This window comes from Panthera leo, chromosome C1 (assembly GCF_018350215.1).
Source record: "Panthera leo isolate Ple1 chromosome C1, P.leo_Ple1_pat1.1, whole genome shotgun sequence".
Taxonomy (NCBI): Eukaryota; Metazoa; Chordata; class Mammalia; order Carnivora; family Felidae; genus Panthera; species Panthera leo.
In genome coordinates this window covers 11,464,020-11,488,926 of record NC_056686.1, presented here as the reverse complement: position 1 = coordinate 11,488,926, position 24,907 = coordinate 11,464,020, and the positions used below count along the sequence as shown (strand labels likewise).

At 37.9% G+C, this 24,907-nt stretch overlaps 1 protein-coding gene across 3 annotated transcripts in view; it reads right to left on the bottom strand.

Moving 5' to 3' along the window:
- SPEN (spen family transcriptional repressor) overlaps nucleotides 1–24,907 on the bottom strand; it is a 91,000-nt gene that overhangs the window by 41,233 nt on the left and 24,860 nt on the right. For 2 of the 3 annotated variants that reach the window (XM_042952070.1, XM_042952071.1), the window contains exons 2-3: nucleotides 21,048–21,368; nucleotides 17,484–17,960 (exon numbers count right to left, since the gene is read on the bottom strand). In XM_042952070.1, coding sequence (XP_042808004.1) covers nucleotides 17,484–17,960; nucleotides 21,048–21,368 — 798 coding nt within the window. The remainder of the gene's footprint in view (nucleotides 1–17,483; nucleotides 17,961–21,047; nucleotides 21,369–24,907) is intronic. The other variant, XM_042952073.1, reaches the window with a different exon arrangement.

Sequence of the window (24,907 nt, the reverse complement as noted above, 5' to 3'; positions counted from 1 at the left end):
ATGATTCCACTCCCAGAAGATATCAAACATAGTCACGTTCATAGAGACAGGAAGCAGAATGGTGGCTACCAGGGGCTGGGGGAGGGAGAATTAGAAACTGCTGAAGGAATATGGAGTTTCAGTTTGGAAAGATAAAAAGGTTATGGAGATGGATGGTGGTGATGGTTGCACAACAATGTAAATGTACGCTGAAACTACACACTTAAAAATGGTTAAAATGGGTAGGAGGGACATGCCTGTCTCAGTCAGTAGAGCATGACAACTCTTGATCTCGGGGTCACAAGTTCAAGCCCCAGGCTGGGTGTAGAGATAGAAATTACTTTAAAAAAAAAAAAAAAAAGTTAAATGGTAAATATTATGTTATTTTGCCACATACACATACGACCTAAAAAGTAAAATACAAAGTGAACAGTTCTCTTTATGCCTTAGAAAAAGATGAGAGGTTCCAAACCAGTCAATGAAACAGGATACCTGCTGCTTGCTGTCAATAAAGCTCTGCTAAATCAAAGGGTCTCACAACCTGGTTGATCCAGGTAAAGTTCCTCAGAAATCATTTCAGAGGGATAAGTTAGCTCTAACTGGTGATTCTGCAACTACTGCAAAAGACATGGGGAAAGCACTATGCGCTCAACTGTATCAATGATAAATTAAGCTCTTTAGAACCAAAGGTAATGAAAAGTTGTCTAAATTATTTAAATATAGGATACTTACTGAGAAAAACTATTGATACATTAAAAAATGGAATTGTAGGGGCGCCTGGGTGGCTCAGTCGGTTGAGCGCCGACTTCAGCTCAGGTCACGATCTCGCGGTCCGTGAGTTCAAGCCCCGCATCGGGCCCCTGTGCTGACAGCTCAGAGCCCGGAGCCTGTTTCAGATTCTGTGTCTCCCTCTCTCTGACCCTCCCCCACTCATGCTCGGTCTCTCTCTGTCTCAAAAATAAATAAACGTTAAAAAAAAAAAAATTAAAAAAAAAAATGGAATTGTGGGGGTGCCTGAGTGGGTCAGTCAGTTAAGCGTCCAACTCTTTATTTCAGCTCAAGTCATGATCCCAGGATTGTGGGATGGAGCCTCATGTCGGGCTCCATGCTGACCACAAAGCTTCCTTGGGATTCTCTCTCTCTCTCTGCCTCTGTCCCCCTCTCGCTCTCTAAAATAAAATAAAAAATAAAATTCTTAAAAAAAAAGTAAGTAAAATAAACTATTACTAAAAATCAGGTGACTTTACAAGGCCCTAAAATTCCCTAGTTAATTAAAAATTTTTAGATGATGGGGGTGCAGGGGCACCTGGGTGGCTCAGTCGGTTAAGCATCTGACTTCAGCTCAGGTCATGATCTCATGGTTAGTGAATTCGAGCCCTGCATCGGGCTCTGTGCTGACAGCTCGGAGCCTGGAGCCCGTTTTGGATTCTGTGTTTCCCTTTCTCTGCCCCTCCCTTGCTTGCACTTTGTCTCTCTCTCAAAAATAAACAAACATTAAAAAACAAAAGACTAGCTTGTCTTGGGGAAAAAAATGGGGGTGCCTGGGCGGCTCAGTCAGTTAAGTGTCTGACTTGATTTCAGCTCAGGTCATGGTCTTACCATTTGTGAGTTTGAGCCCCATATTGAGCTCTGCACTGACAGCACGGAGCCTGCTTGGGATCCTCTGTCTTCCTTGCTCTCTGTCCCTCCGCGCCCCCCCCTCCCCACTCTCTCTCAAAAATAAACGAACATTAAAAAAAATTTTTTTAAGATGATGGACTAGCAGATACCTAGTCACAAGTGCTGACTACAATTTTATGTTCAGATTTAGGGGATGGAGGTATGGGGCCAATATATGATTAGATTCTGCTGCTACAGACAGATACTGCTACTAGTGGGTAAAGTAAAAACCTTATCTTTATACGTACTGTCACTGTGTCCCAAACACCTTGCCTCGGAATTACTTTTGGCTTAAATTCCTAAGAGCCTGGGCTCACAGAGTCATTACGTTCTTGGCAAACCCTTAGGAGTCAGAAAATCTGCTACTCAAGTAACTTAAAGCAAAAAGCAACAAAACATGCCTTATCCCTGAAAGTTATAAGGAGATATAACATGTCTGCCGAAGGAACAAGAAATCCTATATGGCAGCAAAGTCTTTGTACATCCATGGGATGACTTATTCAAGGGACAAACTGGAAGAAATCCAAACTGTCAATTATAACAAAGGGGATTTTTCTCATAGGCAGTATATAAAAGCAGATGTATTTCTTGTTTGAAAAACCAAAATGTTTCAAAACACATAAACCGAGAAAGCACACAGATTAAGTGAAACTGCAATATTTTTTATTCCAAATGGTTACGTGCAACTGCTGTACCCTTCACCAAACCCACAAGTAAATTTGAACTTTGAGTTTTGCCTCTCTCCAACTGAACTTTGGTGCTAATTACATCTCTATCCTATCCAGAATAAAAAAGAAGTGCTATTTCTCACTTCTGAACTCTCTGTTAAGGCAGTTCCAGACTCAAGAGGTTAGAAGGGCACCTAATTCCCCAGCAGGAAGCCTAAAGCCATCTACTATTTGGTTTACTTACTTACTTACTTATTTATTAATGACTTCAAATTACAAAGAAACTCCAGCCTAAAGTCTTTCTGCTTAAACAACTCCTGCAGTTTCTTCCAGTGGAAACAAACTCAAAAGCTACAGTCCAAATGGCTCCAACAACCATGACACAGCACTATCAGGAGGCCAGTCTGCCCTCCCCTCCACCATGGAAAATGATGTTCAAAGAAGCACCAACTCCCCCAGTTTTGGTTATATAAATCATGTCTAGAAGCACACGGGTGTCTATTAAAGAGTCTTATTCTAATTCCAACACCCAAATTCCACTGTATGTTAATAGACACATTTTAAACCTGTATCAAAAAATATAAACATCACTTAAAAATTACTTTCAAAAGCTTACGGTGTTTTTTTTTTTTAATTATTAAAAAAAATTACTCTGGTTAAAATGATTTCATTTTCTTCTTGGGGGATTAAACTATTTGGAGGTCTAGATATTAAACTTTTTCAAAAGCTAAAATATACCCTTAGCCACCCTGGAAATCAACATGCATTTTTGCCCGACCAAAATGAAATTTGTTAAGGATGGAATCTGGAAGTAGTTCAGTCTGTATTTTAGGCTTGCGAGTCCCAAGAACCTTTTCCATCAATCAGTCCATAATTTCAAAGAGCACAGAGGCTCTTAGAATTAAAATAAAAAGAATGTATTCTATTTTTCTTTAAACATGACAAAAAGCACTAAACGGATGCACAGATTACTTCGTGACACTGTAATCTGGATAGAGCCTGCTTCTACAACAGTGCTGTCCAATAAAATTTACTACAAACCAAAAATTTTAACTTTTAAGTAGTCACAATTTAAAAAGTAAAAAGAAACGGGAATCTTAATAATGTATTTTTTATTTAATGTAATATATACTCAAAATATTATTTCAACATGCAGTCAATGTAAAAATTACTAATACTTTTTTGGCTACATCTTCAAAATTCAGTGTATATTTTTTAATAGTTCTACTGAGATATAATTTCACACCAGAAAAGTGAGCCATTTAAAAGAATACTACTAATGATTTTTAGTATATTTATGGAGTTAGGCAATCATCATGATGATGTAACTTTAGTACATTTGCATCACCCCAAAAAGACACCTCATTACTATTAGCAGTTACTCCCCATTCTCTTCCACCCCCAGCCGTAGGTAATCACTAATCTACTTTGTGTCTGTATAAGTTCACCTATTCTGGATGTTTCATATCAACAGAATCATACAGTATGCAGCCTTTTATACTGGCTTCTTTCACTTAGCATGTTTTTTGCAGTCTGTCCATGTTATAGCACAGTTCAGTACTGGTGCAAAGACTAACCAAATTTCAAGTGCTCAAAGGCCACATGTGGCCAGTGGACAACACTGGGCAAACTAGTTCTAGAACCAAAAAGCTCCTCAATAAACAAGCATATCACCTGTTAAATAAGAGACCATGTTAAAGCCATGAGAATCCTTAAAGAGAAATGCCATTTATGATAGGCAACAAGTTAGAGATTAGTATTTTAAAATAATTGTTATAGTATATATAAAAACCATTATGAAAAACTAATGCCAAGATGTTATTTGATAAAGCCACAAGTATTTCTCATTATAATTCCAGATAGCTCCAACAAATGGGCAAAGTGATTCTTAAAGGCATAAATTAACTACTTGTGAAAGTACATAATTAGCAGAAAAAAATGGAACTTAGTTCCAGGGTACCTACCACTTACACTTTAAAAAACTACCTTCGTTGATGATTTAAAACAAACAAAAATACCCACCATCCCTTGTTCAGGATTATACCAACAATTCTACACAAGTTGAAAAGTTTTTAATTTAATGACATTAAGAAAACCTCAAATGGTTATTAAGTAATAAACCAAATTTAAACAAAAATGTGTAACCCAGGGCACCTGGGTGGCTCAGTCGGTTAAGCATCCGACTTCAGCTCAGGTCCTGATCTCACAGCTCGTGAGTTCAAGTCCCACACTGGGCTCTGTGCTGACAACTCAGAGCCTGGAGCCTGCTTCGCATTCTGTGTCTCCCTCTCTCTCTCTGCCCCTCCCCCACTTGTGCCCTGTCTCTGTCTCTCAAAAATAAACAAACATTTAAAAATAATAAAAAATAAAAAATAAAAATTTCTAACCCTATTTTACTGAGCTATATATAATGTTTTCCCACCTGATTCTATGAATATATTTTACTACCCTCATGGTAGCATATATTTCTAATCTCTTCTGCACCAAGGAAAATTTTCAGAGTATGACTAGGATTTTTAAGAGAAACTAACTCTATTGTGCAAAGTTAATCTTAAAATATATTTCACTCATTATTTTGTTTATCTGGAAGAAAAAGTTCATTTACTGTACAAAGTGGATTTAGGAAGATGTTCTACAGAGGTCAATTTATACAATTTCTAGCAGCATAAACTCTAGTAGCATATAATTTAATAAATGATCACACAATTTAAGTAAATAAATTACCAGAGGGTACTCTTTCTCACAAGAGAAGTAATCACAAAACTACCCTCTATAAAGGCAATCTTTCACTTTATACTCTAAGACACAGATTTAAAAATATAATAGGGGAAGGTGCTTGTAATAAAATCTTGGCAAATTCTGAGCTTCAGAAAATGGTAATGTTTAATTTACTTTAAAATGAGATTAGCACATTTTCCTTTACATCTGTGATGGATGATCCCTTATTCAGGGCAGGGTGAAATTATACCAGGGTTTCTGAGAATGACCTCTAAATGTAAACAACCCCAAAAAAAGATAAAAGAGAAGAACACCAAAACTACTCCTCAACCATAAGTAAACTTTTACCATAAGTAAAAAAGATTAACAGAGGTTTCAATATCATTCCAAAAGTCTGAAACATAAGCAAAGTTATGGAAATTTCCATTTTCTATATAGCCTTGGCATCCACAAAGACAAAAATAAACTTACTCTTTTATTTGAGGCTTTAATTTGTGGCTTAGTGACTTCTGGGTGTTCTCTGATGAGGAATTAGGCCATGTTTAATCGCTTAATTCCCTTATTTCTCAAAGAGGAAAGCTAAGTTCTTTATATGCGCAAAGTAGCTATGACACTAAAAATTTGCAATTTAAACGTAACATTTTTTTAAAGAGTTTGCTTCCAAGTCAAACAAAATTCTGCACAGTATTTTTAATTTTAAAATTTGTTGTTTAGGATTTTAATCTGAATTACTCTTTGCTAATTTTAAAGCAACATTTAAAAAGTTTACTTCAAGATTAAAATTCACAAGATATGGAGTCACAAGTTTACCCCCAAACCTATTTTCATTTCTTCCACCTAACAATCAAATTAATCAAAATAAACCCCAAGCACAACCCAAATGAAAAGAATGAAAAGGTGTAAGGGAGAGACAGTTCATCACTTAAAACAGACTAACTTAACTAAATGCAAATTCCTGGGGAACTCTGGAAATTAAATAAATTTTGGGTAATATATTGTGCTTTTATCACCAAATGCAAACCACGTCATTATTACCCAAGCAGTGGTATGGCAGATGCTGTTTGTCAAGCCCTGGCTTTTAAAGGGCAGAAGACAAAAAATTACAGTGAAAGCAAGGGAGAAAAAAGGTAAAGCACTGAAAACAGCAGCATTCACACCAGCTTCTAGTCTCAAGCTCCTTACTGGATCTCAAAGGCCTCCCCCTAGGAATGAACCGGCTTAACTGGCAGCCACTTCACAGCTTGCTCCTCCCTACTGCCTGCCCAGTCACAGCCCAGAAACTTCCGCAGTCCCCGCCCCACCCCCTGGGCTGAGGGCTGGGCAGAAACTCTGGCAAAATAAGGAAGACTCTGGGAGGTGGCAAGCAGCCAACTCAAACTGGATGATTCCAGTTTAGGCTGGTCTGACTCAAAAACAAGCAGTTCTTAGCCTTCCTCACAACATTCAGGCACACTGACTGCCCAGGCAGCACACAATGAGCTCTCCTCATTTGCTCTCAGGGTTAAATCTACCCGGTTCTCATCTCCTAGTAGCAGGGAATCTTAAGTGAAAGCAAGATTCTCAGTGCAGAGCAAATATGGATCAGCCTAGCACTTGTTTCCAAAACTGCCTATTCCATACAGAACCCTAACACTGACAACATCTATTACCTATGGAAAGCTCCTCTAAAATTTTTATACTTGACAAAAAGAGGAAAAGCCATAAAGGAAATCAATCTATTTATAGATCTCCACAATGGAAGTTAAGCCCATCAAAGCAATCAGGAAGCAAACACCTCCATTTTCCATATTATGCATTAAAAAGGCTTGGCTAGTAGGCGCCTGGGTGGCTCAGTCTGTTAAGCAGCCATCTTTGGCTCAGGTCATGATCTCACAGTTCACGAGTTCGAGCCCAACATCGGGCTCTGTGCTGACAGCTCAGAGCCTGGAGCCTGCTTCAGATTCTGGGTTTCCCTCTCTCTCTGCCACTCCCCCACTCACGCTCTCTTTCTCTCCGATCAATCAATCAGTCAATAACATTAAAAAAAAGGCCTGGCTAGCTAATATGACCCCAAAAGACAGAAGACTGTGTGTAGCTTATTTCCTCAAAAAACAAACTATACTGCAGCTTAGAAAGGAATGTGCTTCAAAAATGTGGGCTCTTCAACTGATGCTGGGAATGGAAAAAGATACTACAATAATACACACACACACACACACACACACACACACACATTCATTCACTGGGGTTTACTCTCCAATGCACACACTGGTAAACATTTATTCCATGCTGCTCAATAGCCCCAAAATGGCATTAAAGAGGGAATGACCAAATGTTGGTTCTTCTGGACAGTAATGGTATTTAATGGAGCCACTCAAAATATGGGGAGACTTTATGTGTATTTTTTTTAATATTTACTTATTTTGAGAGAGAGAGAGAGAGAGAGAGAGAGAGCAAGTGAGTGCGCTCGAGTTAGGGAGGGGCAGACAGAGAGAGAGAGAGGGAAAAAGAGAATCCCAAGCAGATTCAGCACTGTCAGCACAAAGCCCAACTCGGGGCTCGATCTCACAAATCATGAGATGACCAAGAGTTGGACACTTAACCGACTGAGTCACCCAGGGGCCCCTATGTGTATTTGAAATCTAGTAATTTTCTCCAGGATTGCAGACACACTAATATGCTTGCTGTCCTTTCCCACCCCCAACCCTTCTCCCTCCAAAATTGGTAACTTTTTAAAGAACTTAAAAACCTGTCATCTATACTTCTTTATTTTAGTAATAAAGAAACAATTTTTTCTATGGAAAAAAAAAAAGAACGTAGACACCGTTATCTCAAGGAGAATAGTTAATCATAAAGTCAATGAAACCACTAGATGGCTTTTATTTAATTTCATCACAAGTAAGAATTCAAAATTTTGGGGCACCTGGGTGGCTCAGTCAGTTAAGCGTCCGATGTCAGCTCGGGTCATGATCTCAGGGTTCGTGGGTTCGAGCCCTGCATCAGGCTCTGGGCTGACAGCTCAGAGCCTGGAGCCTACTTCAGATTCTGTGTCTCCCTCTCTCTCTGCCCTCCCCTGCTCACGCTCTGTCTCTCAAAAATGAATAAAAGCGTTAAAAAAAAATTTTTTTTAGAGTTGAAGATTTCAAGATAAAAACTATATTATTGGAAACAGGCAACGAATACGTTTCATTTACAATACTGACTTTCAGCAAAACATTCTCCCTTTTGAAATCTAAAGTAATTTCAGCTGTCTAAAAAAGTAAAGGGGGCACCTGGGTGGCTGAGTCAGTTAAGTGTCCGACTTCAGCTCAGGTCATGATCTCGCAGTTCTTGAGTTTGAGCCCCATGTCGGGCTCTGTGCTAACAGCTGAGAGTCTGGGCGGCAGGGGGTGGGGGGAGAGGGAGAGAGAGAGAAAGTGTGTGTGTCTCTGCCCCTCACCCGATCTCTCTCTCAAAAAGAGAAACATTAATGAAGAAATTTTTTTAAATAAAAAACAGTAAAAATGAGGCATAAGTACAAAATAAACAGGCTAAGAATGGTTGTGAAATCCATAAATAAATCAGCTATTTAAAATGCCTTAAAATGGAGGGCGCCTGGGTAGCTCAGTCTGTTAAGCATCTGATTCTTGGTTTCAGCTTAGGTCATGATCTCATGGTTCATGAGATTGAGTCCCACGTCAGGTCCTGTGTGGACAGCATGGAGCCTGCTTGGAGTTCCCTCTCCCTCTGCCGTCTCCTGCTCCACATGCTCTCTCTCTCTCTCTCTCAAATACACTTTAAAGAAATGCGCTACAATGGTGTTACGTTTAAAATAAGCATAAATATTTTCATTTTATATGAAAGTAAGGGACAAAAAATAAAGATCTCTCCTGAGAATATTTATTATCCTTGACTTTGGCTTCATAAAGGCTTAAACCTTTACTGTCCCTCCTTGAAAGTCCTATGAATTCTCCCAAAACATACACTTCACTTGTTATCCTCAAATCAATATACATCTGAATTGTCTATTTTCACATTTTAGCTAGCATAATTTATGTTTCAATGGTTTCTGTGCACAGGTATGTTCTCTTTACACAAAGAACAACAACAACAAAAATCTCATTTCAATTTAAGCAACTCATCTCAAACTGACAGGTACAAACAGCAAAGAGGAGAAAGGTTGGTATTATGCAATAAAATCAACTTCATTTCTGCTCTCACTTCAATCCTACGCAGCTACAAACAGAAGAGTTGGAGGGAAATATCATGGTTTCTAAACACCAGTTTCCCAAATACAGTTTGATTTGTTGTGTCACTTTTTCCTGAGATTAACACAAACTATTTTGGCCCTCCTAAATACATCTGAGAATGAGGAATCAGCGCAACAAAACCAAATTTTATCTCCAAATAAATCCAGAAGTTATCTGCCTATTCATTATTATAGATAAGAGATCACTTTTGATGGTAAAAATTCAACAAATGTGTCTCTAAGATTAAACATTACAACAATCACCAACAAACTATTAATTCCTTTAGCACTTAAAAAAACTGGTTTTTAGGGTGCATGGCTAGCCCAGTTGATCTTGTGGTGGTGAGCTCAAGTCCCACAATTGGGTGCAGAGATTACTTAAAGATAAATTCTTTAGAGGCACCTGGGTGACTTAGTGGGTTAAGTGTCAGACTCTTGGTTTCAGCTCAGGTCATGAACTCACAGTTCATGAGTTCCAGCCCTCTGTCAGGCTTTGCACGGAAAGCACAGAGCCTGCTTGGGATTCCCTCTCCCTCTTGGCCTGGGTGGCTCATGATCTCACAGTTCATGAGTTCCAGCCCCACAGCAGGCTGGCTGCTGTTAGTGCAGAACCCACTTTGGGTCCTCTGTCCCCCTCTCTCTCTGCCCCTCCCCTACTCTCTTTCTCATCTCTCCCCCTCCCAAAATAAGCATTAAAAATAAATTAAATAAAATAAATTAAAATTTTTAAAAAGCATAAAAAAATAAAACCTTAAAAAAAAAAAAACGAAAGTGACTTTTACTTTGTGTATATATATTAAAACCACTGCCATAACTGACAATTTCCAGCACATTATATATCATAGCAAATTGTATAGCCAGGTAATAAAATGAGTGTTCCTTCCCCAAATCAACATTCCAAATAAACATACTTGTAAAATAAGAGAAATGAAAAATACACGGTCACTATTAATCCCAATGGCTTCCCTCTCACATAATCAGTTTCGTCCATATTCTTTCACAAGCCTGCAAGATGACAGTAATTTTGGAAATTTTTCTACATAAACTTGAAAGAAAATTCTCTCTCCCTACTTAACAACCACTAGCCTCATTAAATCATTAAATCACAGACAAAAGGGTATTTGAATAAAACTCCCCCTTGGGGCACCTGGATGGCTCAGTCTATTGAGCATCCATCCAACTTCCGCTCAGGTCATGATCTCACTATTCGGGAGTTCAAGGCCCACATCGGGCTCTGTGCTGACAGCTCAGGGCCTGGAGCCCGCTTCAGATTCTGTGTCTCCCTCTCTCTCTGCCCCTCCCTCGCTTGCACTCGGTCTCTCTGTATCTCTCTCAAAAATAAATAAACATTAAAAAAAATTTTTTTAAACTCCCCCTCTAGTAAACTGTAATCTAGAACGTCTTGACTGTTCACAAAATGACTAGCAGAATTGGTCTTTATAGAATAAAAAGCTCTTTAGCACTTTTAACTGTATCTGTTGTAAAAATCCAGAATGTGTTCAATATTCTAATTACAGTTAAAATATACTTCAGGAAAAATAATTTAAATTGTCTACTATTAGAAAGAAATGAGTAGGGTTATGACAACTTTGATATAATTTACTCAAAAATATAAAAGAGGAGCGTCTGAGTGGCTCAGTTGGTTGAGTGTATAACTCTTGATTTCGGTTCAGGTCATGATCCCAGGGTCTTGGGATTGAGCCCCACATCAGGCTCTGTGCTGAGAGTGGAACCTGCTTGATTCCCTCCCTCCCTCCCTCCCTCCCTCCCTCTCTCTCTCTCTCTCCCTCCCCTCCCCCCATGCCCCTCTCCCCAGCTCACGTGCACACTCTCTCTAAAATAAATAAAATTTTAAAACATATATATGTAAAAGAAATATAAAAGTGAGGTCTACAAATAATACTAGCCAAAGAAGAAGTTTCATTTCCCTTTCAATAAGAAGTAAATTATTTCAATTGCAAAGGTAAGACATTAGACAAGATAGGGCCTTTAGCATAAATCACACCATATCTTAATACAGCATCACAGCTGAAGAGTCTGATTGTTCCAAATTTTTTAAAAATGTTTATTTTTGAGAGAGAGAGAGAGAGAGAGAGAGAGAAGCAGAGAGAGAGAGAGAGAGAGAAGCAGAGAGAGAGAGGGAAAGAGAATCCCAAGCAGGCTCTGCACTGTCAGCATAGAGCCTGACGTGGGGCTCCAGTTCATGAACTGCGAGATCATGACCTGAACCAAAATCAAGAGCCAGATACTTAACTGACTGAGCCACCCAGGCTCCCCTAAGTTCTTTTATTTTTAAGTTTATTTACTTATTTTGAGAGAGAGAGAGCGAGCGAGCGAGCGAACACGAGAGAACGAGTAGGGGAGGGATAGACAGAGAGGGAGAGAAAGAATCCCAAGCAGGCTCCGCACTGTCAGCACAGAGCCTGACAAGGTCTCAAGACTGTGACATCATGACCTGAGGCAAAACCAAGAGTTGGACACTTAACCCACTGAGCCACCCATGGCTGTTCTAAGTTCTATAGGCTTTTCTCGTTACTTTAAATAAACACCACAAATGTCAGTTTTCCTGCTCTAGAATGTAAGAAAAAAAGAGTATCTCTCTCTGTCTTCCCCTTTGCTGTCCCCAAGCTTCTTCCTTAAATCTTCCAACTATGGGGGCACCTGGCTGGCTCAGTTAGTAAAGCATGTGACTCATGATCTCAGAGTCATTGATCTCAGGGTTGTGAGTTCAAATCCCACAGTGGACATGAAGCCTACTTAAAAAAAAAAAAAAAATCTTCCAACTATGACAACATAAAAAAATTCTAGTAATGTAATAACTATACCAAAAAAAAAACAACCATGAAATTTCACAGGTATTTTCTAAATCAACTTATTCTAATTTTAAAACTCTATATAGGTAAAAAAGCTTGCCGTATATTCAGATTTACTCAAACAGGTAACTAAGCACAATTTAACGCCACATGGCTTACCAAAAGCCACAAAGAGAAAAGAGACAATGAGATGTTATCTGCTAGTTATTTTCATGCAGTTTTCTTTGCTTACTACTATATTCATTTTCTTTCCACCTAAATACCTATTTTTGTGACTAAAAAGAATTAAAATCTGTAGTTACTGGACATATTTAGAAAGACAAACCAACAGAGTTCAGAAGAACAAAAAGGCAAAGGTTGACCAGAGCCCAAAAAGCTTTTAAGGGAGAGGATGGGGCTGCCTTTGGAAAGTTGAAAAGATGCACCTAGCCATACACCCAGATTAATAAAATTTCACATGTTAGCTCTTAATTAGACACATACATAGTTTTTGTTTTGGATTAGCCATTGCAAATGCTTAATCTAAACTAGTTCTATTCTTGGGGCACCTAGCTGGCTCAATCAGAAGAGCATGCAACTTCTGATCTCAGGGTCGAGAGTTGAGCCCCATGCTGGGTACAGAGATTACTAAAAATGGATGGATGGATGGATGGATGGATGGATGGATGGATAGAAGCTAGCACGCAAGCTTTGATAATATATAAATAAAATAAACTAGTTTTATTCTTGGGGCTCCATACAAACCATCTTATTCTATAGATCTGGTGCACAACACAATATTTGTTAAATAGATGGCTGAATGTAAATTCAAAAGTTAACTTTATACTAAAAAGAGATTTAGAGAAGTAATCTATTGAATAGGAGGGAATGGAATAAGAAAATGTTTCAGATTATCCAAATCTCAACTCTCTCCTTTTACCCTTTTCATCCATTTCCCCCTCATTCATTCAGTAAACTTCTGTAAGGTGTAAAATCAACAACTAACTGCCAGGATACCCTTTCAGCAATCTGGTGAAGTCTATATACCAGTTTTCAAATAGTGTTTCTAAATACATGAAGTAAAGTAAATAGGAATAAAAGGGAAAACAATTATATTGACATGGTTATTAAAAGATTTAAATTTTGTGGTATAGTAATGTCTTCATTGACATTAAATTACAATACTTAACATTGAGTTTAATAACTGCTTCCCAGTAATGATGACTAGAAGCCCAATTCTGAGATACCTGCAGAATTACCTGTGGATTTATACTGGTAACAAAGTAACTCATACTGTTAGTACCACTGGTTTTTGATGCCTATTTTCATAATGGGAGGCAATACTTAATTTCAGTTATATGTTACTAGTAAGTGAAAAGATGTTATTTTCCTGATCCAAGTTCAGGGACCCTAAGCTAGGCCAATCATCTTTGGTTGTGATTGAAGTAAACAACTGGGAAACAAAGCACAATCAAAACCTACTTTAAGGGGCACCTGGGTGGTTCAGTCAATTAAGCATCTGTCTCTTGGTTTCAGCTCCGGTCATGATCTCACAATTCATGAGATCAAGCCTCACATCTGGTTCTGTGCTGACAGTGCTGAACCTGCTTGGGATTCTCTCTCTCCCTCTCTCTGCCCCTCCCCAACTCATGCTTGCTCTCTCTCTCTCTCTCTCAAAAATAAATAAACATAAAAAAAAAAAAAAAACTTTAAGATTATTGGGAAAGTTTATGAACTAATTTAAGTTCCATAAATTCTTCTTCAATTCCCTTAACCTTTATTAAAGAAAATTCATTAACATGATAGGAAAAAGAAACTATAGAAATAAAGTATGTTCAAGTTCAATCAGGACTTTGAAAATAAATGCTTTTATGGAATTTACATATTTAAAATTTTCTGCTGGAAGGAACAGTGACTTCCTAAACCATGACAGAGAAAGAGACAGAGCATCATAGGGCTGCACATAGGGAAGTTATTTTTTAATTAAAAAAATTTTTTTTTCAATTTTTATTTTTTTTTTTTTTTGAGAGAGAGTGAGTGAGCAAACGAGCAGGGTAGGGGCAGAGAGAGGGAGGCACAAAAACCAAAGCAGGCTCCAGGCTCTGAGCTGTCAGCACAGAGCCCAATGCGGGGCTTGAACTCACAAACTGAGATCATGACCTGAGCCAAAGTTGGACACACTGACTGAACCACCCAGGTGTTCCCACATGGAAGTTTTTATACCATTAAATCCCAGTTCTCACCAGTTAAATACTGATAACAGTTATGCAGAAACTGTAGGTGTGTCATTCATAAAGACTTCACAACCAAACTGCTATTAATCCCATGTTTACTCATTTGAAATGCACTGCTAGGAATCTGTTCACCAAAGTTCTAACAATTAAGGGGGATGGAGAGTGATTAACTTTCCATGTCATGCAGACAGAATACAAGCTTGTTTCTATAGCTAGAACTGAACTATATTTTATCTACTACAAAATGTTAATCTTAAACATTTTTAAAGACCTTGGAAGGTCATAGTTTCACAGTCATAAAGTTTTAAAGATTAGAAAAAAGAACTTATTTCTTCCAAAAGGAAATTGAACATTGTGAATCTATATAACATCTCAAAATACTGCACTCTGAAGTCAACATAATAGTAAAGGAGAAGAAGGCATTTGATAAAAAGGAGGCTGAACCCAGGGATAAGAGATATGCTCTGCACACCAAAAGAATTTCCCACACTTGTTTCAATCACAGCATCAAATCTTTTAGCTATTTACAACAATTTTGCTTTATCCTGTGTTAACTAAGAACTGTAACCAAGTATTTCAACTATTTATTGAACATGTACTTTGAGACAGACAATATACTAGGCTCTGTGGTGTGCACAAAGGAAGACCTGGTCCTGTTCTCACAGGATAGCATCAAAAGGTCCATCACTGAGTCCCATCTCCAAAAAATTCATTCTGTTTTTCCACAAATCAACATAATCTGATTCTTACTGTGTCTCTCCTGCTTTTCCCAACTTAGGCATTCTCAGAGTCCAAGTTTTCCTTTTCCAAACTACTGAAATAGGCTCCTAACTGCAATCTCTGCCTTTCCTATTCTAAGTCACCAAATGCCCTTCTAAAGCACAGACCTCAACAAACTATCTCCCTTCTCAAAATCTTTCAACCACTCATCTCTGCATGAAGAATCAAACCCAAATTCATTATCATGGCTAAGTCACTCTAAATTATTTGCTGTTTGTAAAACATTCTTCCACCACTTGTACCTCTTCAGGTTGTTCCTTCAGCCCACAATGTTCCCTGTCTAGCCTAAAACTCACCTCTTCTTGTTAAAATCCTACACATCCCTCATACCCCTAAATCATAAAAACTTCCAGCCCCAAGTATGAATCAGGCAGGTGACAGAGGAGGAAATATCTTCTACTGATTGTAATTTAGTACCCCTGTAGATTTTCTAAGCTCATCCTGCCTTTGTGGCAGTTATCTTTCTGACTGTAAACATTCAGAAGCATATAACTGCTCCTTTTGCTTATATAAACAAGAATTAACTCCACCAAATTGATCAGATGACCTCTGGGTTCAAGCTTTTGAGCCTACAATGCTAAGGGTTAGATACCAAACCACTATCACTCCCACTAAGTACAATCCTGAAGGCACTAAATGATGTTTCGTTTTGACCCAATAAAATGCCATGGCATCCCTTTAATGAGATAGGTTTATGGAAAATGACTAAAACCTAAACACTTTAATTCCATGTAGGAGAAAGTGGGACATGACAAGACTTTATAATCAGCTTATAGAATTTGAATGAATCTCACGGCACCTGGGTGGCTCAGTCGGCTGAGTGTCTGACTTGAGCTCAGGTCATGACCTCACTCACAGTTAATGAGTTTGAGCCCCACACTGGGCTCGCTGCTGTCAGCAGAGCCCATTTCAGATCCTCTGTCCTCTTCTCTCTGCCCTTCTCCTGCTTGCACTCTCTCAAAAATAAACAGTAAAAAAAAAAAAAAAAAGAAAAAAAAAAAGAATTCAAATGAATCTAGTCAATCATTTAACTCAACAATATACCAAACATAAACTCAAGAGAAGTTAAGGGTTTTCTTTTTCTTTTTGATGTTTATTTGAGAGAGAACAAGAGAACAAGAACGCAACCAAGAGCAGGGGAGGGGCATGGTGAGAGAGAAAGAGAGACAATGAGCTCCAACTCACAAACCATGAGATCATGACCTGAGCTGACACCATAGTCAGACGCTTAACTGACTGAGCCATCCAGGCACCCCAGTTAAGGGTTTTCATCCATGTGAGAGCTGAAAGATAAGGGTTTTCATCCTTGACAGAGGCTGCAAATGTGGAGCCAGAACCTAATTTTCCCCAATTACATGATCATTTACTTTTCTTAAATTAATTCTAAGCAGGCAATACTAAAAGAGAAATAATTAATCTGGGCATTTTAATCAGGTCAAAAAATTCGTATCCTGTAAATTTAAAATATATACCACCTAAATATAAAACTACGATTATCTGTGACAAATAGATTGAAAAACAGTAACTGGAAATGGGAAATGATTAAAGATTATCAACTGAATAATAATAGCTAGCAATTATTAAAGGCAGCATTTATTAAATATATAGAGGCATCAAGCTCAGCATGTGAAATACATTCTTTCATTTTAATCCTCACATAATTTTAAAGCACGATTCTTATAAGAGATGGGAAGCTGAGGCATAGAGAGCAACTTGTCCAAGTAACATGTCCAAGATTATTAAAATGAGTAATAAGCTCTACTGTCTACCTAGATCTATGATAAACTTCTAAGCTCTTTCCTGTTAAGTTTACCTTCGAGTTATTATTTTCATCTTTAGGGTAAAACTCCTTTGTAAAAAAATTCCCAACTAATGAAATTAGCTCCCTCAGCCTTAGTGAACAGCTAAGTTACAACCTGCGTTTAAAGAAAGCTTTTCTACTTGAGTTTATAATTGGCTACCACTTTGTTGTTAAAATTAGTTAAAAGGTATTCATAAGTTCATTTATTCACTGATATTAAATGTGTCAACAATATATTTCACCAATACATCTTTAACCAAACAGCTTTTATGAATTTCCAACCAAAATAATAGAAATAAGTTAGCATTATACACCCAAGCAATTAAAAACTGTAGAGATACCACATTTTCAATGGCACAGGATTTACTTCATTCAGCTAAAGTTACCATTTTTCTGCCTCTTTTGGTCATTTTAATATTGAGCATCTGAAACATGAAACAGTATTTGCAAATCGCTTAATTTCAGTTATCAGACAGAATGAATTCAATGGCCACCCGCTAATCAAAGCTTCTTCATTCGTACATGATCCAAGATTACTTACTTTTAAAAATATTACTATGCTACAAATCATTACCACTGATTGTTGAGAATTTGTGACAATTTATTCAACAGCTTGTCTGTTATAACAAAAGGCTGTTAACCTACCTGTCACTGCTGGTACTACTGCTGCTGCTGATTGAATCACTACTGGAGGATCTACTCCTAGAGCCGCTGCCGCTAGGGGACCTTGTGGGTCTAGACGCTTGGCTAGCCAGCCTCTGAGGAGACTGATTTCTAGACTGGGATGAATGTGGTGACCGACTCCTGCTGTGCTGGTAATTCCGCTCTGGCCTTCTGCCTCGTACCTCCCGGGTAATATCATCCCTGTAGATATCCCTGTGTACCACACTGGGCAGTGTAAACTGCTCCCGAGCCCTAGGTTCGTATCGGGGGTCATGAGCATCAAAACGGTTTGGACTTCGACTCCGAGAAGTATAATAGAGCCCATGTTGTAAAGTCCGCTCGCGAGGATCTCTATAGTAATCCTGATCGTAATGTCTTGTCCGATCAAATCCTCCCGTCCCCCGTTCATGGTGTCCATAGGCACTATGTTCATAAGCACGCTCCCTGTTATCTGAAGCCCTGCATTTAGGAGGGGGGAAAAATATTTAATCAATCAGAAAAGGGCAAGCAAAACTAAAAGCAAGTCATGCAAACATTCACTTCAGCATTGTCTGTCTGCAACTGGTCATTTTCTAAACAGCATTAACCTACTTAGTAAGCAAATACTACCAAGCTTAACATTTTACTTGACTCCAAATATTACCTTCACAGCTGAGCAATCATTGTGTATATCGGGCTTTCATGACTAGTGTTCTGCAAGTCAGCTGCTCTTTTTATTAGGGATTTTCTGGCTTACACACAGAAATATACATATACCATCTCCTTTTCACTTGTAGTTAAATGGAACAAGAAGAGACTACCATTTTAATATCAACGTTTTCAATACTTCCATCTGATTATAATATACACCAAACTTTTACTTACTTAGCAAATTTATTTTAGGCAAAATTTCCATGATACATTTTAACACAGACATGAAAGCCCTATTGCAATGTATGTCCCAGCAGTAAGAGGGCATTTTCAAAAAAGTCCAGAAAAAAATTTTAAGTGTGACTTTTTCTCACTTTTGACTTCTTGGGTAATTATAAAAACTACTAGATTATGTAAATTGCTGTGCCCAAGCAATCACATTTAATAACAGAAATGGAATCTTAAAAGAAAAAGAAAACCACTTAGGATATCAAAATGATGGGTTGACACATGCTATTCTATGGCAAATTTAATTAAAGGATAAACATTATTTTATCTCATGGTGCTATCAAATTCTACAGAATTTTTAAAACGCCTATTCCATGATTCGACGTGTTAATATTTGTACTTAATGGTTACAGGAAATATGTTCTCTTAGGTTTTAGCTAAACTCAAATTGCCTCTGATGAAATCAGCCAATTTTGGGAACTGTAAGATATTCGAAGGTTGCTATCAGCAATGGTTTAACTTAAAGGTATTTTTTGTCGGACAAGAATATTTGCCAACCTACGGTTACAAAAATTGTTGTTGCATATGTTCCATTACACACATGCAATTCTGTGCTAATATTAAAAACAAATTCTAATCCTATGAAGAAATCTTAACATTTTCTACTTTTGTAGGAAACCAGAACTCATTTCCTGAGTTCCTAAAAGACCATTTCATTACTTGAATCTGAATTTGAGAGTTTCTTCTCAACCTTATCTTTGGATTAATCTATCAAAGCATTAAGGAATAACGAAAGAAACAGAAGAATTAGGATCTGAAAAAAAATCTTAAAACTAATACTATGCCCCCAATATATACATAGATCCTTATCTCTCCACTAATCTTCATTTACAGCCACCATTTCACTTAGTAGCAACCATACCTTCCCAGGCTGTTTTTGCTATTTGCTGCTACGATGTAAAGCAACTGGCATGGCAAAAAATTCAGTAATATCTTTCCTTTTTAAATGTATTAAATAACTTTCTCCTTTCTAAATTTGCTACATTGCTGGCATTTGGATAGATATTTCAATGCCTAACAAACAATAGGGTTTCCTTTGAGATTTAAAGAGAAAATTTCACAAATAATTCAATTAGCACCCTATCAAATGTTAATTGGTAAAAGCTGTTATTAATGATATACCAGAAGCAATAAGCAATAGTTCTAGGAGAATTACTTCTACAGCTGATATTTTATAAATATGCGAAGTTCTTATCCATTAGGAAGATACAGAAGGCAGGCACAAGAGCTAGCAGAGCTGAAATCTAATAGCTATTCTTTGATTCATCTATTAGTACTAAATACTTCTAGAGTTAGTGGGGGGAAAAAAAAGAGAGAGTTTGACTTGGGTTAGGAGAGGGGCTATATACACAGGTCAGGACATACCAACCTTTTCCAAGTGTGGAAACACGACCTATAATCCCAATTAAATCTAGGGAGAGAATTGTGAACATAACTTCCCCAATTTTGGCCCCTCTTATGGGGGTAATCCACCTTCTTAATGGGCAAGGGTGTCAAATGATATTTAGATGAACCACAAGGAAAAAAATCTTAGTGACCAGATAAAATAATTCCACTGGAAGCAAGTAGTCCCAGACAAACTGTAACTCTCAAACCCCCAGACTTCTTTCTTGAGATAGCAGACAATTATAAATTCATCCACATTTATAAAAATTTCCAGCCCTAAGTATGAATCAGGCAGCTGACAGAAGAGGAAATATCTCTAGGATTCCACCAAATGAGGAAGTAACAGTTGTTCGCCAATAGTTCACCTTTGTAGCCATCCAGCACAGTCAATTTTGATTGCTGTATCCACAACTGATCGTCACCATGTGTTCAAGGCTAAAGTACCTTTAATTGGACAGCAACTTGTTTAAGAAACAAAACAGTAATCCTCTTCCCCTGGGCTAATGGAATCTTGACTGCATGACATCCCATACATTCCAGCAATCAGAAAAGCATGGCTATATTCCAAGATTTAGAAACATTCATTATCTCAATTTTCCCCCATTCCATCAAGGAGTATAATTCCAACATGGAAACTGTGTAGATCCAAAATGGAAAAAAATCAAACAGTGCCTTCACTCTTCTTCATCCAAGTACAGATTTCCAGATTAAAGTATTGTTTGTAGAATCCAAGCGGTTGAATCATTATGGTCTGCTAGGTTTTTTTGTGACAATCCAATTCGTTCGCACACTTTATGTAGTGAAAATTGAGAAGCAGATATCAACTTCTAAAAGAATCTGTAGGCTCTAATATTCCAGATATATTCCATATAGTACAACCACAAATCTGTAGCCAAATAGCTCCATCAGATAGCAGAGATATATCCAAGGAAGGCCTTCACATTATCCAAGAGAAGGAATAGTTAACTCTAGAAGACAGGTAACTCCAAAAATGATACTGCCATACAAAATCTTCCACCACTTTACATCTCAGGAGTAGATATCCAACCAGCTGCAGGAAATATCCTCTACGATTCCACAAGATACCAGCCACTGGGAAGAAATCACTTCTGTTTCCAACCCAAAATAGGAAACATTGAGAATGCCCAAAACTTTAAATCCATCTGGGGCCCCTAAATATGAGTTTCTGTTTCTCACCATATCAAATACAAAATACCTGCCTACAGAAACCTTGGAACTTACCCATCAAGTCTCCGCTCATAACGTCCTTCTCGTGCATGAAGTGATGGTGGGGGGCCATAAGCAGGCCCTCCACCACCTCCTCTGAACCCAGAAACCTCTCTACTACGAGATGCTATGGAAACTGTATCATCCAATCCCCGAGCAGCACTCGGAATGGTGCCTGGTTCATTATAATCCGTGCGTAGGTCTCTATCTCCCATTTTGTTGACTGAGTTGTGAGCTTTCTGTGCACTTTTGATGTCCACAAAATCCACAAAGGCAGCCACTCCTCCTTCAGATCCCCTCTTGGGGAGAATTTTGACACTTTCCACGCGGCCATATCTGGAAAAAATAAAACCAACATTATTGTTGCATAGGAATAATTTTCCAAAAACAGTTTTTGAGAATTTGTTTCATATTTTTAGACAATTTACATTGTCTATGAACATGGGAGGAACTGCAAAGTGACACTTGGAACGGCTTTCACACTCACATTTTTCTTTCCTGGGGCAAAAATGTACACATTTTTAAAAATCTTTCCTTCTTTGAACGAGAGAAAAAGAGCATGCACACAAGCAGGGAAGGGGCAGAGGGAGAGTGAATCTTAAGCAGGCTCCGTGTCTAGCACAGAGCCCAGCACAGAGCCTGGTGTGGCGAGATCATGACCTGAGCCTAATTTAAGAGTTGGAGACTTAACCAACTGAACCAGTAAAGCATCCCTACAAATTTTTTTTTTAAAGTAAGCTCTATACCAACACGGAACTTTGAACTCATGACCCCTGAGATCTAGAGTCATAAAAGCTCTACTGACTGAGCCAGACAGGAACCCCAAAAGTTCACAGATGTTTTAACCATTTTATTGTTCTCACTTCTTAAACATAGTATTTACTAAATTACTTTTCCCCTTCAAGAAACAGCTGAAATGAATCTCTCAGAAGTTTTAGGAATTTTCACATCCTAAAAAAAGATATTAAACCTAAGATTGTTCAATGTTACTTAGAAATCTTTAAAGATGTTTATTAAAGTAAAAATTGAAACTGATAACAGCTACTTTAGATTTCATTTTAACTCAATAAGTGAAAATAGTCTTAATGAAAAAATGAGATGATTTCATATCTTAAAGGTAAAATAAATCCATTATTTTGTGTGTCTACTTATTTTCCAGTGTCAAATTTTTTTAATGCAGTTTTCTGCTATTTAATTTCTTCAGGAGGTTAAAACTATTAAAACATAATTTAGGCATAGTTAGAATTGTTTTTCATACAAATTAGTAAATTTGACAAAATCTTTTGATAGACCATATGTTCCCATTTTATTAAAAAATCATTATGTTTGCAAAGAAAAATTTTACGACACCTTTTATATTTTGAAGCATATATATAAGAAATACAAGGACTTGGAATTTTAAAAGTCATGAAATTTCTACAAATTTCATTAGGAGTTAATTATGTTTTATGTACTTGTAATTTGGCATTTTAGAAAGGCAGGCACAGCACTTTTAAATATAGCATTCGTATTTGCTGACAACCCAAAATCATAATTTTACACTTCCCTTGAAGAAGCTGACATTATCAGAAAGCAGAACTTTCCTCTTTACATCCTGTAGTATGATTTAAGTTACTATCTCTCACAAGGGAAGCATAACCCTAAAACTCAATTTCATCCGGCAACTGAACTAAAAGTAACAAAATTATTTGTTAATGAAGTAATGAAAGGATATTTTTAATTTGGGAAAAAATTGTTTGAAATTGAAATTGTCCTTTTCTTTCCAAAATACAAACATTAAATAATACCTTCCATTATATCTGACAAAGGACTTGTATCCAGAATACAAAAAACCTTATAACTCAACCCATTTTTTTTTAAATAGGCAAAACACTTCAACAAAGAAGACACACAGATGGCAGATAAACAGTAAAATATGCTCGAAATTATTAGTCATTAGGGAAATGCAAATCAAAACCACCACGAGATACCACTTCACACCCACCAGGATGACTATTTAAGGGGGGGGGGGGGGCGGGGGGAAGAACGAGTGTTGACAAGAATGAGGAGAAATTTGAAATCTAGTGCAGAGCTGGTAGAACTGTAAAATGGTGCAGCAACTGTGGAAAAGTTTGGCATTTTCCCAAAAAGCTAAGCACAGAATTACCATATGACCCAGCAATTCCACTCCTTTAAGAAATGGAAACTGGTGCTCAAATAATTATGCAGACAGCAGTGTTCACTGAAGCATTATTCACAACAGTCAAAAGATGGAAACAATCCAAGTGTCTACCAATGAATTAATAAAATGTGAAATACACATAAATGGAATAGTACATTAAGACATAAAAAGATGGGGCACCTGGGTAGCCCAATCAGTTAAGCATCCAACTCTTGATTTCGGCTCAGGTCATGATCTCATGGTTTGTGAGAGTTCGAGCCCCGTGTTGGGCTATGTGCTGACAGCATGGAGCCTGCTTAGAATTTTCTCTCTCCCCGCCCCTCCCCTGCTCGCTCTCTCTTAAAAATAAACTTAAAAAAAAAAAAAAAAGAGAGATGTAAAAAGAAACAAAGTTCTGATACATGCTACAACATGGATAAAAATTTGAAACATCATACTAAATGAAATAAGTTGGACAAAATGGGAAAATATTACCTTATGATTCCACTTGTATGAGGTATCTAGAATAGGCAAATTCATCAAAACAGAAAGTAGAATAGAGGTTACCAGGAGCTGGGAGAAGGGGGAAATGGGAGTTATTGCTTAATGGGTATGGAATTTCCATATGGGATGAAAAAATTCTAGAAATAGATGGTGGTGATGGTTATATACAACACTGTGAATGTACTTAATGCCACTGAACTGTATACCTAAAAATGGTTAAAATAATTTTATAGTATGTATATTTTACCACACCCACAAAGTTTATCACTAAACAGAAGGATGCATACATAGGCTTTTCTACTAAAAAAGAAAAAAGAGGGAAGCAGCAGAGAGAAGCAACTCCCCATTAAAAAAAGTTAGTTAGCCGAAGAATAATACAAGGAAAACAAATGTTTAAGCTTATGTCTTGAATAATAAAGAGCTAAATGCAATACTGAAAGAGGGACCAGATAATGTACAGATAATGCAGATAAGGTGGGCTCACCATCTCTATTCTTTTTCTAAATATCTGTCTATCTATCTATCTATTTAGAGTGTGTGTGCATTGTGCAAGCAGGGGAGGGAGAGAGGGAGGGAGAGAGGGAGGGAGAGAGGGAGGGAGAGAGGGAGGGAGGGAGGGGGGGAGGGGGAGGGAGAGGGAGAGGAAGGGAGGGAGGGAGGGAGGGAGGGAGAGGGAGAGGGAGAGGGAGAGGAAGGGAGAGAGGGAGGAAGGGAGAGAGGGAGGAAGGGAGAGAGGGAGGGAGAGAGAGAGGGAGGAAGGGAGAGAGAGAGGGAGGAAGGGAGAGAGAGAGGGAGGAAGGGAGAGAGAGAGGGAGGAAGGGAGAGAGAGAGGGAGGAAGGGAGAGAGAGAGGGAGGAAGGGAGAGAGAGAGGGAGGAAGGGAGAGAGAGAGGGAGGAAGGGAGAGACAGAGACAGAGAATCTGTGCTGTCAGCATAGAGCCCAATGCAGAGCTTGATCCCTTGAACCCAACCAGGAGATCATGACCTGAGCGGAAAGCTCAACTGACTGAACCACCCAGGTGCCCCTCTATCATTTTTATATTAAGGAAAGCACATTTTGGAAAGAAAACACATACAAATCTATCTTCCAATTTAACAAAGGAGAACTTAATCAGATATTACAATTCTATATTACTCTTCTACAATGTGAAGACTGGAAATTTCCAAATTAAAAAAAAAAAAAAAAAGCCAACTCTTCATACCATGAACACTCAACTGGTAAATACAACAT